The sequence below is a fragment of the Spodoptera frugiperda genome, chromosome 14 (genome assembly GCF_023101765.2).
Source record: "Spodoptera frugiperda isolate SF20-4 chromosome 14, AGI-APGP_CSIRO_Sfru_2.0, whole genome shotgun sequence".
Taxonomy (NCBI): Eukaryota; Metazoa; Arthropoda; class Insecta; order Lepidoptera; family Noctuidae; genus Spodoptera; species Spodoptera frugiperda.
In genome coordinates, this window is record NC_064225.1 from 8619003 (window position 1) to 8636349 (window position 17347).

The 17347-nt window shown below is 38.5% G+C and overlaps 2 protein-coding genes across 5 annotated transcripts in view; one reads left to right on the forward strand and one right to left on the reverse strand.

The window, feature by feature from the left end:
- The window catches only part of LOC118279065 (uncharacterized), a 595270-nt gene that overhangs the window by 290164 nt on the left and 287759 nt on the right, over nucleotides 1–17347 (forward strand). The gene's annotated exons all lie outside the window — the stretch shown is intronic.
- LOC118279367 (facilitated trehalose transporter Tret1) overlaps nucleotides 1–17347 on the reverse strand; it is a 44147-nt gene that overhangs the window by 13552 nt on the left and 13248 nt on the right. For both annotated transcript variants that reach the window (XM_035599049.2, XM_035599050.2), the window contains one exon: nucleotides 4195–5146. In XM_035599049.2, coding sequence (XP_035454942.2) covers nucleotides 4195–5121 — 927 coding nt within the window. In that variant the 5' untranslated portion in view covers nucleotides 5122–5146. The remainder of the gene's footprint in view (nucleotides 1–4194; nucleotides 5147–17347) is intronic.

Here is a 17347-nt window from a genome sequence, read left to right on the forward strand (position 1 = left end):
GTTGATTTTGGAATGTTTTACATCGGATCCGACGGACGGCGCTACCATCGCAGTGTCAAATATTAATGACGTTAGATATTGTCATAACATTTGAATAATAATTTTCATCAAAAAGGTCCAGAATGTTTTAGCTTATTAAAAAAAGAATAATATGTTCAAATTAACGTGTAGACAGGACAACGTCTGTCGGGTCCGCTAGTCTATTATATAAAAATAAGTCGGGTTTTCCTTCCTGACGCTATAACTCCAGATCGCACGAACCGATTTCCACGGTTTTGCATTCGATGGAAAGGTAACGGGTTCCGTGATGTTTATAGCAAAGAAAATTCAGGAAAACAATCATGGTGGCGAAACGGAGTTCGCGCGGTTTGCTAGTTAATTCTAAAATACCTTCCCCAGTACGTGGTTTACATGGCAGGTTAAAGTATCTTGAAACTTAAAAACTTTTCTTTACGTTATAGCTTTTTCCTAAAAACCCGGCTAATTTCTGGTAATATTAGAAAACATCCCTCCATCGATTCAGTACTCCACAAATTTCTCATTTAGTGGTCCTTCGATACGATCCAACATGGCGCCGCCTGACATTGATATCTCGTAATTTTATTAATGTCGGATCCAAATTGTCGGCGTCATGGACATTTTATTCGATATCCAGAATTGGTCAATCGAAGGACAAATTAAAGCTTCGACAGTTACTAGGAAGGGAATATTAAATGCTTGTAGTTATAGTTGCTTTAATGAAAATTGTATTTATTTCCAGGTCTGACAGACACACATCAATAAACCGTGACAATCCGCTACTTTTTTATGGTATAAGCCGGTAAAACAGCTGACGGGTCACCTGATGGTAAGCAATCGCCGCCGCCCATGTACACCCGTAACACCGGAGGAATTTAAGGGTTGTTGGGAAATCAGAGATTGAGAAGATTGGCAAGGGGGGTAATTGGGCCTCCGGTAACCTCACGCATACTACGATTTTCTGTGGGACAGTGGTCGAGCCGGCCCGTTCGTGCCGAAGCATGGCTCCCCCACACTTCTACTATTATTGCTACTAGACTACGGCCTTCTATACAAGAAAGAGCTCTACTCTTGACCGATGCCACAGATGGATTAATTGGTTTGTTACCTGAAAAGTAGGCTTAGCTTTCAAGTCACTCTGACTAAAGTCTTTTGTAAGAATGTTTTTCCGACCAACGCTCAAAATTAACAAACAAAATCATAATGACGTTAGCTACAGTACTGATTACCGCGGATCGGGTTGTGGGGACTTACAATTAGGCGTCTGGTATCGACAGATTATTAATTACTCGCAAACCGTTTACCCCGGGTATCAACATTACTGAGTTGACTTCGTTAGGGGCTGGGGTTTGTATACACTGAGTTATGATTAAATATAAATAAATAATTATAAATATCCATAGCTATCCACACGCCTGTAGTGTGGAGAAAGCAGGCTACATTTCGGTGGATGCGTTAAACTGGTACTAGTGGAAACAGACTCAGCTAAGGTATGTTTTTTATATGGCAATATGCGTGCTATGGATACGTGCTATAGCTTTCCACAGCTACTTTGCGGCATCATAGCACATCTTACTTACACAGCCACATAACTTAGTATCGGTGGAAACGTCATGTAGTTTCACAGCTTAGCACTTACATCTTCGTAGCATAGCTACATAATACATATCTCGCGGACACCCTTACTCTTTTTGTGAGTTTTGTAAGAATTAACTAAAAATACAATCGTGGAGATTGTCTTCTTTAACATAAAAATTGGAAATGGTAATTTTTAAGTTTCTGATTTATCAGAGAACACTACTGCCTGATTGCCTCTTGATTGATACACCCTCTTAAAAATAATGATAGAAACAAACGCATTCCACCAAACATCACCATACATTCACACATACTATTCAATAAAGCGATTAGTATGCGACTCACAAACGAAATAATTGAGAAATGTACCACAGTTTACGCTCGTTACATCGCAGCCCTTATGTCATATGGGTACAATATGTTTAGCCGTGCGCCCGGCAGATTTAATCACGGCTCCGATTGTGGGGGGCACGGCCGATTGTTTGACGGTATCTGTACGAGATACTCTGTACTGATAGATATGTTGTATGTTTGTATAATGATGTGGGACTTTAATCTTCTCGAAATATATATTTGGTAAGTAAATAATGGGATGTCTGGTAATTGTGTTGTAGGTTTTTGTATCAGTGTTTTTTTATATAGAATTTGGGGGCAGACGTGCAGAAGGGTCACCTGATGGTGAGTGATCAGCGTCGCCCATGGACACCCACAACATTAGAGGAGTCACAGGTGCGTTGCCGGCGGTTTTAAAAGGGATATGTGCTCTTTGTTATTTTGTGAACTTAAGATTATTTGGCTAGTAATCTTAAACTGATTACGCCTTTGCGTTCACCAAAAGGATAGGCAGAAGTTGATGTTGATGTTATACGCTATTTCGTGGTTGTAGTGGCCCAAAGGTGTAATACGCTCGCTTCTTCTCATACATAAGGATGCAGGTTTAAACCCACTAATGGAAAGTACTAATGTGACATTTTCCAAATTATATGATACTTTCTAAGTTTATTCAGACACCTCTGACAAACGGTGAAGGAAAATATTATGAGGAAACCTGGGATTAAAATGTTTGAAATCGCCAACCCCCATTGAGCAAGCGTGGTGATTAATGCTCAAACCTTCTCCGAGGCCTCTGGTCAGCAGTGGCCACTTATAGGCTGTTGATGATGATACGCTATTTTAAGAGAATGGGCGAAATATCAAAAATACTCCATAGTACTTTTCACGACCAGAGAATTTAACCCCCTTGCTATACACTCGCGCTTGTGACTATTTCACGAAAAAAAAGCAGTCTAGTAAATATATAATACAAAGAAAACTAGCATTTCCATCTACCGTTAAAATCATAGAAAAGTTAAAGCTAGTGCTAGCGATCGATTTCCTTCACTTGTTTTATTTTTAAACCGGCCCCAGTCATCGACTGGCCCGCTGAGACAGCGCGACGTAATTATTGATTTTGCAACTGTTAACGTGTAACGTGTAACTAACTAAATTGTATTTTCGTTCGTTCGTTAACAAATAGTGATGATAATACGAGTGAAATCATTAAGAGACTACGAGATAGATCGCTACAACATTCTGATAAAGTTTACCCGTTTAAACTTTGATCTCCAATCCATCTGCCAAGTGTGGAGATTATGGGAGACACTCTTATGTCTGTAGGAGAGACCCATAGTCTCACAATGGATTGTCACAAGCTATAGATTTATGTTGTATAAATAAAATCAATATCGTTTTGTGAATTAGTGTGTTTTGACTGATGACTGCTGATGAAGCGAATGAGGTGTGTAAGAATCTTAGCAATTGGCGTTCCATTGTTTTTGCCTACCCCAATGAAAGACAGGCGTGAGGTTAGGTATAAATGTAAAATCGTTCTATCATCGATGTATATTTTACTAAAACGTGGTTCACATCTCGAAAATAATTTGTTTGTCAATACAGAATTTTCCTCAATCAATCATCATTCAAGAATTTCCTTGTAAAAGAGGGATTTTTATACAGCCTCCGTTTAAATCCTGGATTTAATAAGATTATTGTTGTAATGCTGTGGAGCTGAGGAGTGCTTGATAAGGCGAGAACAATAGTTTAACACTCTAAACGTCAAATGCAAAGATGGGGCATTGTTAGTTGAGAGTAGTTGCAGTGGATAAAGCGGTCTAAGTACTGGTGTTGGTTACAGTCAAACTATTGTATAATGTACTTTAAATCTGCAGCCTTATGTCTCATTAATATATAATAACAGTCTACTGGTTGACGGTGGAGTTTTGCGTAATCTCCACTCTTGGCAGACACGTTGGAGATCGCTGATTTTAAAGTTTCAGGTTTAGCAGTGAGCTCTGCTGCCCGGTTTTTGTTAAATGTGAAATTTCTGTAGCCATAGGTCACAGATCCTATTTCTGGGCGTGACGAAGTATAACTAAATTGATTTTAAAAAAAAATATCGCTCTGGAAGTGTTTGTGTATTGTAATAAATTTAACCATTTACAAGAAACCCATAACATACATTTCAAGAAACGTTCTTCAGACGGTTCGGTTAATCTAATAACCAACAAATACAAAATACCAGTAAGTTCCCAATACCTGACTAATTGACTAGGCACTCACCTGCGGCAGATGTCTAATTTTTCTCGGCGCCTGATGTTCCTTCCCGCCGGCGCCCGATAAGCACTTCCCGTTCGGCAGGCTGTTGCCAGCCGCGCCCTTTATCTCTTCCTTCGCGTCCCCGCCCACCGGCCGCGATATCGGAATGTTGTGCTTCTCAAAATAACCGTTCTGTATCATTTGGTCCAAGGAAACCTCCAATTCTCTTACTGGAACTAATTTCCTCCCGCAAATGGGATCGTCAACCACCATCTTTCTGTTACAGCCCGACACCTCGGAAAATTTCACGTTCTTTTTCGCCTCCTCGGGCTTCTTCGGACGAGCTCGGCCCCGCTCGGGCGGGTCCGTCGTCCAATAGCGAGCACTCTTATCAGATATTCGGTGCGGTTTACAAACCGCCACGTTTTTCGGTTGCTTCAAACTAGAATTCGTTGGAGCGTTCAAGTTAGTTTTAGTAGAATTACTCGTTAAATTAATTGTCGGTTGTAAAGGTTTCTTTGGATTAGTCTCTTTTGGTCTAGTCTCGATAGCTTTCCTATAAGATTCATAAGATTCCCGCGTTCGCCTCTCGTTTTCGATTCTAAAGTCGTAATGGTCCTTCTTGTACCTCCGATTGTTTCTGTCTTCATAGTTGTAATAGTTTCTTGGCAGTGAATTGTATTTGATGTCGTAAGTGGTGGGGAGGTTCAAGTACTCGGGCCTAATAGGCCTGAACAGGGAGAGCCGACCTTGTGCCTCGTCGAAGTCGGAGTATATATCTTCGTACACATAGCCGTTCTTGCGGCGCGGCCGGTCGTGTACATCTCGCCGCCTCTCCTGCCTGTATCGATTGGTCTCTCTATCGTACGGTTCATATCGCCGTCTGAATTCGTATTCATATTCGTAATCAGGCCTCCTTTCATAGAGCAATCTCTCGCGGGAGCCGGCCATTGTCCCCTTATTAGATTTTTCCCGCCTGAAAAGAAAAGAATCGTATATTAATGAGGGATCGGCGAGATTCAACGGCTTTGCGGGCGCTGAATGGCGGGCGAGGATTGTTCGGCATTCTGTCGCGTTTTACGACGATATTGCCGAGGTGTAAAGACGGATAGTTAAATTATGGCCGCCTACATGTATACTCGCCACCTTTTTAGTGCCGGCCCCGAATTTTAGGGGCGTAATACTGAAGCCATATTTTGGAATGTGGGATTAAAAACACAATGGCACATTGTTGGCCGGCTGCTAGTAAGAGCTGTAATGAAATACGTTTTTATGTGAGTGTGTGGTTTATACAACGCGGATTATGATTGTTTTAAATTGTGTTTAACATTTTTTATTCAACAATTTTGTTCACTTTTTACTCGTTATAATAGGACAAACCTAAAGCAATATAAACCTTAACCCTATAGTTATAAGTGCTCATAAATGAAGCAGCTCACGGCTATATCGTTAATAACATTTCGTCCTCTACCCATCTCATCTTCTATAACTCTCGTACTAAAAGCGTTGTACGACAAGCCTTTCTGTGTCGACTATACTAATAAACACGACCACGGGAACATTTGCATAGGGAATCCAATTAGATGTAAAACGGAACGTAGCGTATATCTGTGCCGCCATCCCGGATCGTGTAATATAATCTCAATTTCTATGCAAAGCTGCGAAATGAATTTGTTAGAGATTCATGCAGCCACTGCGGTGGATACGTTGAATACGATGAGATTAGGTACGGCTACATGCAAGTGGATGCATTTTACTATTTAAAAGATTTATGTCTTTAATATAGAAGTGCATTAGATTTGCCGTTCCAGCTCGATTGGTCTCGATTGTTTAGGTTTATGTAAGGATTTTATTGTTTCGTGTTTGGAATTTTGGATAAGACTTTTACATGTAGTGACAAACAAAATAGATTTGAAAATGTGCATGTGGGTGACGTAACATATATCCGATACCGAGTAGCAGCCAAAATCTTCTTAGCAAGAAGAAGATTTTGGCCAACTTACGTATGTATGTAGTAGAAGATTTCGGACGGCCACGGGTTGTTGATAATTTCAAAAACTACCGACAGTAATACGTTTCTTATCCGGAGCAGCGGTTTACCTAGCGGGTTACCGCGGCTCCGGCTCGAAAAACAGGAATAGGAACCGGGTAGTTTTAGTCAATAAGAGGAAAGGACACTGTCTGAACACTCCCTCTCGCCTCGCCCAAGACGGGAAAAGGAGGATTCCCCCCCCTTAAAAAAGTAATACGTATCGTAAAAATAGTTCAAACAAAATATAACTACAAGTAAATCATTACTAACCAGCCAAAAGTTGACACTAAGACCGAAAATATACGAGCAAAAACCTCGACCTCTGCCCACCCGCAAAAAGTACAAAAGCGTGAGCATAAATAATACTTTCTGGCATGCAAAATAACTTCCGTAATATAATAACATTCCATTTTGTGAATGAGCGTCCCGGGCGGGCGCCACAGACTGAGCGCTTTAGTGATGGCCCCTGTTACGTTTTCAAATATCGATTATTTTAATATTTTTGACTTAATTGAAACATAGCAGCTGTTCTTGTTGGTTGTTGGTAATAACTAATGTTCAACAAGGCATCGATACAGATCGGACAAAGTTCTATTCTTTTTTTTGTAAAAGTGTCATTAATAGGAGTTAACACTAACGACAGAAGGCTTTGCTCCTAATAGGGAGATTTAGAAAAGCTACATTTCAATCAAATTAAGCTAATTGCCAAATGGTATGACTCCACAACGAGCTAAAGATGATAATCACTTTATTGATTTCGACCTGTAATCAGAGTTTTTGACATCCAGACTTACTATAACAAGTATCCCAATCGCGACTGACCATTTGTTAAGTAGACCTTTATAATTGGTGGTCATAATATCGATAAGGAAGGAACATCACTAGCTAGTGGTCCCGTCTGGCGCAGTGCGGTACATGGTCCATCGATAAATCTTCTCGAACGTTTAAACTAAACGACACAACACCAGTTATTGTGGTCCCCGCTCTAGTAAACAGTTGATAGGCTTTCTTCATGACGAAATTAAGAGAGAATCATATTTCAATCGTATTCCAAAAGGATTTGCCTCCGAAGCAGAAAAAACGGTTGATTCATATTGAGATAAGCAAACGTATTTTTGTACTGGTTGGTTTATGGAGAGTACCGATCGAGATTTGAAGAGAATGACTTTCCTAGTCTTCTAGCTAGACGCCTATTCAAATTTCCCCCTAAAATTGCTATTAATAGTAAAAAAGCTTATAAGCTGTCTGATGGTAAGAGGTCATCGGGAACTGTAACATAATAAGAAGCGGTGCCACACACACGAAATGTATTACAAATGCGTTATCAAATGCATTATTTAAATCCGGGTATGTGCTAAAACTGCAACTAGCCCTCGAGAGGCGGGCAGCAGCATCTGCCTGTATTAGCGACCTAACTGCAAAGCAAGCAGCTTGTTAAGTGTGAGGGATTAAGACTTTTTGAGTAAAGGAATCTCATAATCCAGTAAAGGAATCTCATAATCCAGTAATGGAATCTCAGTTTTTTTGTTTAAGCCGGTAAACGAGCAAACGGATCACCTGATGGTAAGCAATGACCGCCTATAATATATATACGACACCCGAAACAACAAAGGCGTGAGAAGCGCGTTGCCTTTTGGGCGTTAGGAATTTAAGAGTTGTTGGGGAATCGGGGATTGGGCCTCTGATAACCTCACTCACACAACGAAACACAACTCAAGCGTTGTTTCACGTCGGTTTTCTGTGAGACCGTGGTATCGCTTCGCCCGAGCTAGCCCATTCGACATTTAAACTGAATCACTGACTACTACAAAAAGCAGCACAACATTACATGCAATATCAGATTTCCAGAAAAAATCCTTTATTTGATTCGAGAACAATATAAACGCTCAACTCCCCGAAACTTTCAGATAGAGCCTCGCAGTGACATAAGGCGATATTGACTGAAATGTGCCTTGTGTAGCACTGGAATATAATACGTTCGTATGCTGAAAATTTCAGCGAAAGCCTATTTCGTCAACAGCTGTGTTTCAAATGTTCAGTCAGCTTTTGTTCAAGGGGAACTGGTTCTGGGAAAGATATACAATCATGTACAATCTGTACATACATACATGTTATATCATATATCACAATTATAATAATGCAAAAGTTTGCCAGGCTGTTTGATACATCAGAATTGCTGGACGAATCTAGATGAATATTGGCAAAGAGATGTACTTTTTGTCTCGGCAATCTAGGCGAAACTACTTGCAGAAGCTGTTGCACTATTACATTATGGACTCATAGTTTAAGTTTTAGTCAATTTAAGATGTTTTGAGGGGCTAAAATTTAATCATCTATTGTCTTCTCCCGCCTTGTCAAACTCTTGCTGACAAAAAATCATCCCGTTCTTAGATCTGCTTTTCGAACCGGAGCCCCGATAACCCGTTAGGCAGTCCGCAGCTCCAGGAATTTAAGATATTATTAACACAATTATGTTGTTTCTCATCCCGATCAGACCACTAAGCAGACCTGGCACCATCATGCCTACCTACTTTAGAATTTGTGCAAAAGGTTTTCAAGAGCATTTATTTCAAGAATATTGAATACAAAATATTTTGATGAGATAGCAGCTAGGCTATGCGGCCCAACATTTGTCGCAATGCGGTGCCACTGGCTGCCAAATCGTATCGTATTAATTGCTACAGCCACCTCCAAGGTAGCGAGTTATACCAAATAATGTTTTTATTCAGCTACCTACTGTTGGGGTCTGTTGGGCCCATTTTCTTTCGGAATTGGGTAAGATTTTATATTGGTCCTACGAAGGGTTTATCTGCTAATATTGTGGGGTATCGTGCACGAAATCTGGAGTGTTGATGTTAATATTAGTTCAAGTTAAGAAACGGCGTTGAACTTGGCGTGACACAAACATTTGAAGTAATAATGAAGCTTCTACCGAAGCTCTCCTAGATATTATATTTAAAGAGGACAAAATCATCCTCTGACTACTCCCGCCTTGGGCGAGGCGAGAGGGAGTGTCAGACTCTTACTGACTAAAAATCACCCCGTTTCTTCTCCTGCTTTTCGAGCCGGAGCCCCGGTAACCCGCTAGGCAGTCCGCAGCTCCTGATGAATTTATGACCCTACCATGTCCACTACTGGTCTATTTGTCCAACGACACGACACAGAACTGGAACAAAAATTTTAAACAACCGAAAATCAACTTCAACTTTGTGGACAACCATAAAAGTGAGAAACTATGCATACAACGCGCACATTACAAAGTTTAAAACAAAAATGGCGGCTGTTCCTGCACGTATTACGTAATATACACGTGCTTTACAACAGTCTCGTTGAACATCTAAACAATGTTGTGCCCCAGACTTTCCCTGCATTCATTTTAACTTTACGACAGAACATTCATATCTATTTGGTTCGCGAAAAAAATATGAAGTTTTTTTCTTTTAATTTCCGAGTTTTTGTGCCGTTACGCTATGAAAGGTATCTCGCGAGCTCCGAGCGGTATTTCCATGTTTCCTTTATATAGTATTTCTGCTTTTATGAAGTGTTTTTATCAATTTATTGTTTGTTGGTTTATTTTATGAAGTTTTCACGGAAACGACGTTTAAATAGAAATGGTTTTTCTACGTAGTTGAGTTAGTGTTTTATGAGCCGTCGTTTTTTATAAATGTTCGCGGTTTTACGAGGTGACTATATGAGTATCTCACTTGTTTGGATCGTTGAGACGGCCGGCGGGCGCAGGGTTGAGTGTCGCAATAACTTTAGGGATGGTCATACATTATTCTATATTTAGGAACACATTTTCGCAGTTCTTTGACAGAATTTTTGTAATAACTATCATGAGACATCCTAAATAAACTCACGGTTTACTCAAGTACATTAATATTGGAGAAAAGGTCTACTAGTATCGAGTCGCAGAGGGACTCTTCATCATGAGTAGCTTCATCATAATACAATATTTATAATGATTTTATCATGTTTTTTAACGAAACCACTTCTTTTCACATCGCCTACTAATGGTGGTGCGTCAGCACAGTAGCTAAGCACAGACTACTGCCTCTATGTACTGGTACTGGGTGACTGGTAATTAGTGACCAATAAATTTGTTTGTAATCATGGGTATTTAAATATCGGTCACTAATTTACCAGTCACCCTATATACTAAATCAATGTTGTATTCTTATTTGTAACACCAAGTATCTAGGCTAACGGTACATTGAAAAAAAAAACAAAAGCATCTAAAATGCATTGTTTAGTAACAAATTAGATAGTAGCTCAAACAGCACCGCTTTCTTTCAATATGTCTCCTGTTGCTAAACAAATGCATTAGCGCTGTGCTACTAATGTATCTTAGAATATGTATGTGTATAACAAAGTGACAAACAAACAAATATTGTCGAAGAAAGTCTTATTAGTCAACTGTTGAAGTGTTTTTAACTGAAATGATGCCGACAAAAATACAATGATACATTATTTTGCATAGAAGGTAAATAGCACGGTACATTTAAATAAAGAAATAAGATTATTGGGAGAAATATGGGAGAGTTATACTTAAAAGGTATTTAGAAGACAGAATTATAAAATCATCAGGGAAATCATCTTGGGCGAGGCGAGAGGGAGTGTCAGACTCTCACTGACTAAAAACCACCCCGTTCCTACTCCTGCTTTTCGAGCCGGAGCCCCGGTAAACCCGCAGCTCCGGATCGGGCATCAACCCTACTGAGCCCCATCTGTGATGGGCTGATGGCTCTTTGATGTACAATACCTAGAAGTTTAAACAGCTATTATGACATAAGACCTACTAAGTAGATCAACCATCTATTTTTAGACCCATCATCAACGACTTTACTAATAATTACTCTCTAAACTTGTATTATGTTCCTAAAATAACTATGATGCGACATTTCCCAACTTGCTACCAAAGAATGCCAAGCCTGTACTGGGTCAAGACTTCAGCTAACTAGGATAAGTAGTGACATGCTAAAATGATGAACTATGTTAACAAGCTATCATGATATAAGGGTCATTTTCCTTTGATGTTTTTTTTTTATAAGATTTAAGGGATGGTTGAAGTGTTCTCGAAATAGATGCGGTCGATTGTGAACTTTGTTGCCTAGTAAGATGAGATGTTTTAAAGAATGGTTTGACTTGAAAATTATTAGTCGTCTGTAAAAGAGTTTACCATAATCTTTACACTTGATGATTTAGTTGGAGATCGTAGATTAAAAGGATCAGACTTTTGATGCTAGAATACTGGTCTCCTCAGCAAAATAGGGGTTTGCTATTAATCTCTACGCTTGGGGATTTGGTTGGAGATCGCAAGATTAAAAGGAATAGTTTTATAATGCTGGAGTATCGGCCTCTTCTGCGAAATAGAGGTTTGCTATTAATCTCCACACTTGCCGATTGGGCTGGAGATTGTAGATTAAAAGGATTAGTTTTATATTGCTCGTCTAGATACGGGCCTCCTCTGCAAAAGAGTATACCATAATCTCCACACTTAGCGATTGGGTTGGAGATCGCAGTTTAAAGAAGTGGGTTTATCAGAGAAAGGTGCAACCGATTTCTTTACTTTGAGCCGTAGTTACGTATGAGAGTCCACTGAATAAAAACAAATGACACGTCAATGACGTCAGGCACAAAATGACAAGACCAGAAATATATTGACTTCTCTTTCTAAATCCAAATTATTGCCGCCTTTAGAACATTGCTAAAAAAAACAAATGACATATCAGTGACGTCAGACCCAATATGACAAGTCCAGAAATATATCGTGTGCTCTTTCTAAATCCAAATTATTGCCGCCTCTAGAACAATTCTAGAAAAAACAAATGACATATCAGTGACGTCAGACCCAATATGACAAGTCCAGAAATATATCGCTAGCTCTTTCTAAATCCAAATTATTGCCGCCTTTAGAACAATTAAAAAAAACATACTTCCAGAAAATATCTTATGCTCTTTCTAAATTTGAATTAATGTCACCCTAAAACAATACTTAATCCTTAGACAATAAAACGCATTTTCACATAATAATATGCAAACTCCTTTGAAAAATTGTGTAAGTACCAAGTCGCAGCCAACTAGATTTAATTAGCCGTTCAAGATATAGGTAGTTTAACAATATGTACCTACTACTACGTACCTACATAATATTAAGAATTAATTTAATACCTACATAATATTAATTTGTTTTATCACATCTAAGGTAAGCTAACCAAATAAGGCCTACCTTATTTTTATTACCGCCTAGCTCGTAGGTTTAAAATGACAATGGGCTGATAATTTCAAAATCTTATATTTATTTATTAAACTTTGTAATAATGGAATCAAAATGGCTTTAGAAACAAAAATTACAATTTTGTAAACACAAATAACTAAAGTGTCACTTTGGCCTTACTGGGAACCCTATGTCTTAATAAGGCCTCAATAAAAACTAGTAAGTATTCAACTTCTTAATTATAACAAAACTTTGTCAATGCTTATAATAAATGTAATGAGATCTTATTAATTAATTTTGGTCATTATACATCAGGCTAAACGAGTTTCTCATCATGTAATACCCAAGTAACATCTTTGAAGTCATCGGTACCCCAGTATCAGTCAAACGAATGAGAATAACTTCTTGTTCTGTAGCCAATTTAGCGACCGACCTAGCTTTCGTGTAGTGGAAACCACTCTTTAGATAATGCGTACTTCTTTGGAAATTATATCTGGCTGCAGCAGCCTACCTGGTAAAACAGGGTGCATAAAATTCGAAGGGTGTTGTTTCACCCCTTTTCTGTATCTATTCACCCCGTTTACCCCTTTCTACCATTTTAACAGCGTTTTTCATCTTTTGCAAAATCCATTGGCTTTCTTTTTGACAGAAGCTGGTGATCCGTTTTCTATGAAATTACTGAAAAACAACTATGCCGTAATAAGGCCTACACGTTTTTTTTGTAGGCTTTATTAGGGCATGGCACATAGGTAAACAAAACAATGATTATATGAAATACACCGATATTATAGCTATTTCACTAATGTGAGGAGATGGCTAAATGTATAATTGTCATACAGACAAAACACGGCACGTCGTATACTGATAAATATAAAAATACTAACAGTTTACGCTACTCGAATTTTATAAAAACTAAAGTGCGCTCCACGTCGTGATTGTTTTCGTCTGTAGGTTCCAACATAATCGCGGCACGGGTTGCTTGCTGTGCTCAAATTAGTTAAGTAATGTGCATGCACACTTCTACAAACTTTGGCGACCATTTGACATCGGGAAGAGGAAAATTTTCAAAATAGGCTTTATTGGGGCATAGGCCTTATTTGGTTAGGTTACTATATATTAAAATTTAGCACCCTGAAAAGTAAACTGTGTGTTTCAAATCTTCTTCTTTCTTCTTTCGAAGAATAAATAGGAGGAGAGATGCAAATACAGACGGTTGAAAGGCTAACTGATCTAAACGACATTTTTTTTGTGATATTAAGTCATGTACAGAGATGCACATTACAGCACGTAATGCCACTGTACAATGTACACCCACTTTTCACCATTTGTGTTGTAAGTCCCATGTAATAGAGGGTGAGCCTATTGCCATATACTGGGCACGATTCCAGACTCCTTCCTACTACTGAACATTTTTCGAAAGGCCGAAAAAAGCCCAGTAATTCTTTGCTCGACCCGGGAATCGAACCCAATACCTTTTATCCGGCAGTCGCACTTGCAACCTTGCGATTACGTGTCGTATTGTGCACCTCTGCCTACCCCTTCGGAGATAAAAGGCGTGACGTAGCATATAGAAACATATTACATTAGTACATACTTCCATATCACAAACATCACTCGCAGCAAAATGTATAAACAGCTACAAAGCAAGCTATACAAAACCAATTTATCATGGTCTCGCTTTGTATGACCTTACCGCAGATTCAAAGGTCAGTTTATACTGGTTCTCTAAAGCCTGTAGACCCGTCACATTGGCCCGGGCGTTCCACGCTCAGAGCAAAACAATAAACTCATACTACATAAGTGCTCTCTTGAAAAATCGCAAATCGATATTCGTATTCGCAAACTCGATTGCTGTATCGAATAATAATATCGAGTCGGCTTATTCGGAACGTATTTTTATGAATCTTATTACGGATCAGTGATTTAAATGTGATTAGTTTGATCGATGGGATCGCATTATGTTTCGCGTATTTGAATGAGATCTGTGGTAAAGGGTACTAAGGTTTAGGTTCGATTTCGAGTTGGTAAAGGTAATGGTTTCACATTTAATAGATTGTAACCGTCCACTGCTGGACTATGAACCTCCTCTACATAAGAGGGCATTGCAATAATCCCCATGCTTGGTGAAAGGGTTCGAGATCACAGTTTACAAGAATAATAGCTGCTACTAGACCTCTGTCAAACATGTCGTCCTTTTACGGTATCCCACGGGAAGAGTAGAGGTGGCAAATAGATCCCACTCTTCTAACACCACTTATAAACTCAAACACAACACTAAACTTTAGATTACTACTGAAGAATGAGTAATTAAACGTCTCAACGATTCAATTTGGTTTAGATCGTAAACTATTTGATTCTACATTAAACATCGGTCGGCCTATACCCGGACTATATACACTTCGCATCTGAACAAACATCTCGACGATTTTAATTGAAGACTTACTGTTTACATTGCTACTAGAGAAAGTCATTAAATAAAATGTCTTATTGTGTTGATTAAGAATGTATTATGTAACTAGCAAACCCGGCTAACTCCGTTTTGCCACCAATGATTTTCCCTTTTTTCCTAAATTTTCTTTGCTATAAACCTCACGGAGCCCAAGTCCCTTTCCAACGAATGTAAAACCGTGGAAATCGGTTCGTGCGTTCTGGAGTTATAGCGTCAGGAAGGAAAACCTGACTTATTTTTATATTATAGATACTTCTGCCGGCGGCTTCACCCGTTTTCGTGGGATAAAATATAGCCTATGTGTTATTCTAGACCATAATCTATCCCTGTTCCAAATTTCATCCCGATCCCTTCAACCGTTTGGACATGTTTTAGTAACAAACATACACACAATCTCACAAAATTTTAAAATTATTAGTATAAATATAAAATGAGGAGATATATTATACAATTCGAATTCTTACGTCTTATTATGTCATGTATGCTCGTTGGTTTAGGGTACTTTTAATTTCGCCCTTCTTTAATATATCGCCAATGTAATCGCTATATATCCGTATTAAACGCCCTTTACCGTTAACAATGGACATAGAATTAGATGGCCAATAGCATTCCATAAAAAATAATTGAAATAATTTGATAAACAAACAATCTTCCATCAAAACAAAACTAGATTTTCCATCTCTTTCTAAATACAGCTGTTAACAGAGGCTAGCAATAGCAACAGCCATTTAAATTTCAATTCTCTGGAACGGAATCTGCGCGGCCACAACGGTTAGGTTGACAATATAAACGGACGATTTTGGCAACCCCCTCTAGGTCAAGTATGTTTTAATAGTGGCTACGGACGTGCCAAAACTTGTTCCTGTATTATAATGCAATCTTCAGCGAACATGTTTCATGCTGCGCGAAAATGAACTTTAATGAACATAAGCTGGCAATGAAAACTATTGTTCTTGTGTTGTGCGGTTGGCGCTAGTGTCGGTTTTGGTCTGTTAGGTTTAGTCGTTGATATAAGTTGTAGCTAGTAATGAAATTAAGTGGAGTGGTTGTGAAAATTAAGATTTATTTGTGAATTCACACTATCACACTAATATTTTTGAAAGTTGATTTGTTTGGATATTTGCCCGTCAATCACGCTGAAATTACTGAACGGATTTTGATGAAATTTGGTATACAGACAGGATATGAGCTGACTTGGGTGATAGGATACTTTTTATCCCATCCCACGGGAAGGCGGACGAAGCCGCTGGCAATAAGTTAATGTGTAATAATTTCTTTTGTTAAAATTTTGCAATCCTGCTTCTCAAAAGGCAAAAAACATAGTTGCCTATTATAATTAATAACCGGCATCGTCCTTCGATGACTTTGGTGTATTAAAATTACCGTGTCCAACTGATGGCTATTAAGTAATCCACAGCAATAAATTAAACTCTAAAAGAATAAAACTAACTACGATTTAAGGAAAATATTCTGAATCTATATACCCTAACGAGATAAAACTATTTCTCTTCATAATGCGAGTTCACGAGAATCCCCCGGAGAGCCGGCATTGGCGTATAACCTACATTCCGCTATTTATTTTAGTTAGGAGGCCTAGTTTAACGACATATACCAAAATACAGATAGAAAAACATTTGCTGCAGATTTTTACGCTTCGTATATAGAAAGAGGTATCCCAAAATGTAAGTCAATTACGATAAACGGGATACTTGTAAATAAAACAGCAGGATGACCTTGATTAGCAATGTAAACTAAAAGTAAAAATTTTAACAATAGGGTAGATGTAAAATTTTTATTTTAACACATTGAACGCGCCGTGGTGGTCACCGGTAACCGACGTTAGCGGAGGATTTGCCTTCAACAGTTTTCTATTGGCAGTCATAGACTTAATGTCCATCTCATAAATTATTTTAAAACACGTATGTTTTATTTTTTCACAGAAACAAATACTTTCGAAGATATATCGATATGAAATATTTCGTGAAGTCACTTCTAGGTACGTTTTACCTATACCTACGTAGAAATGACGAATGGCCACTAACCCCTAAACTTTGATTTGATAAAATCTAGGTAAGTATTGTTATTTTAATTGACCTAATAAACAAATACTTACGTGTCTATTATTTTTCATTACCTAACTGACGGACTAAATAGATTGTTTTCATACCCTGTCATCATTCCTATTAGCTATCATAATTGACTTATATTTTGTAATACCTCTTTCTATATACGAAGCGAAAAGATGTGTTGCAAATATTTTTTTCTATACCTTTCACCATCAAACGTGTTCTGGATCTCCTAACACACATTACATCTGAGCTTATTTTGATCCAAGGAGGTTTACAAATGTTTGCCAAACATTTGACATTGGTGTGTATCGTATTTGTGACACGTGCAGTCATGGCGTACAATACCCACAAAGGTAAGCACACATGCCTCTGTTTGCTTAGGACCCTTTGGGGCTAAAAATAAAAATGGC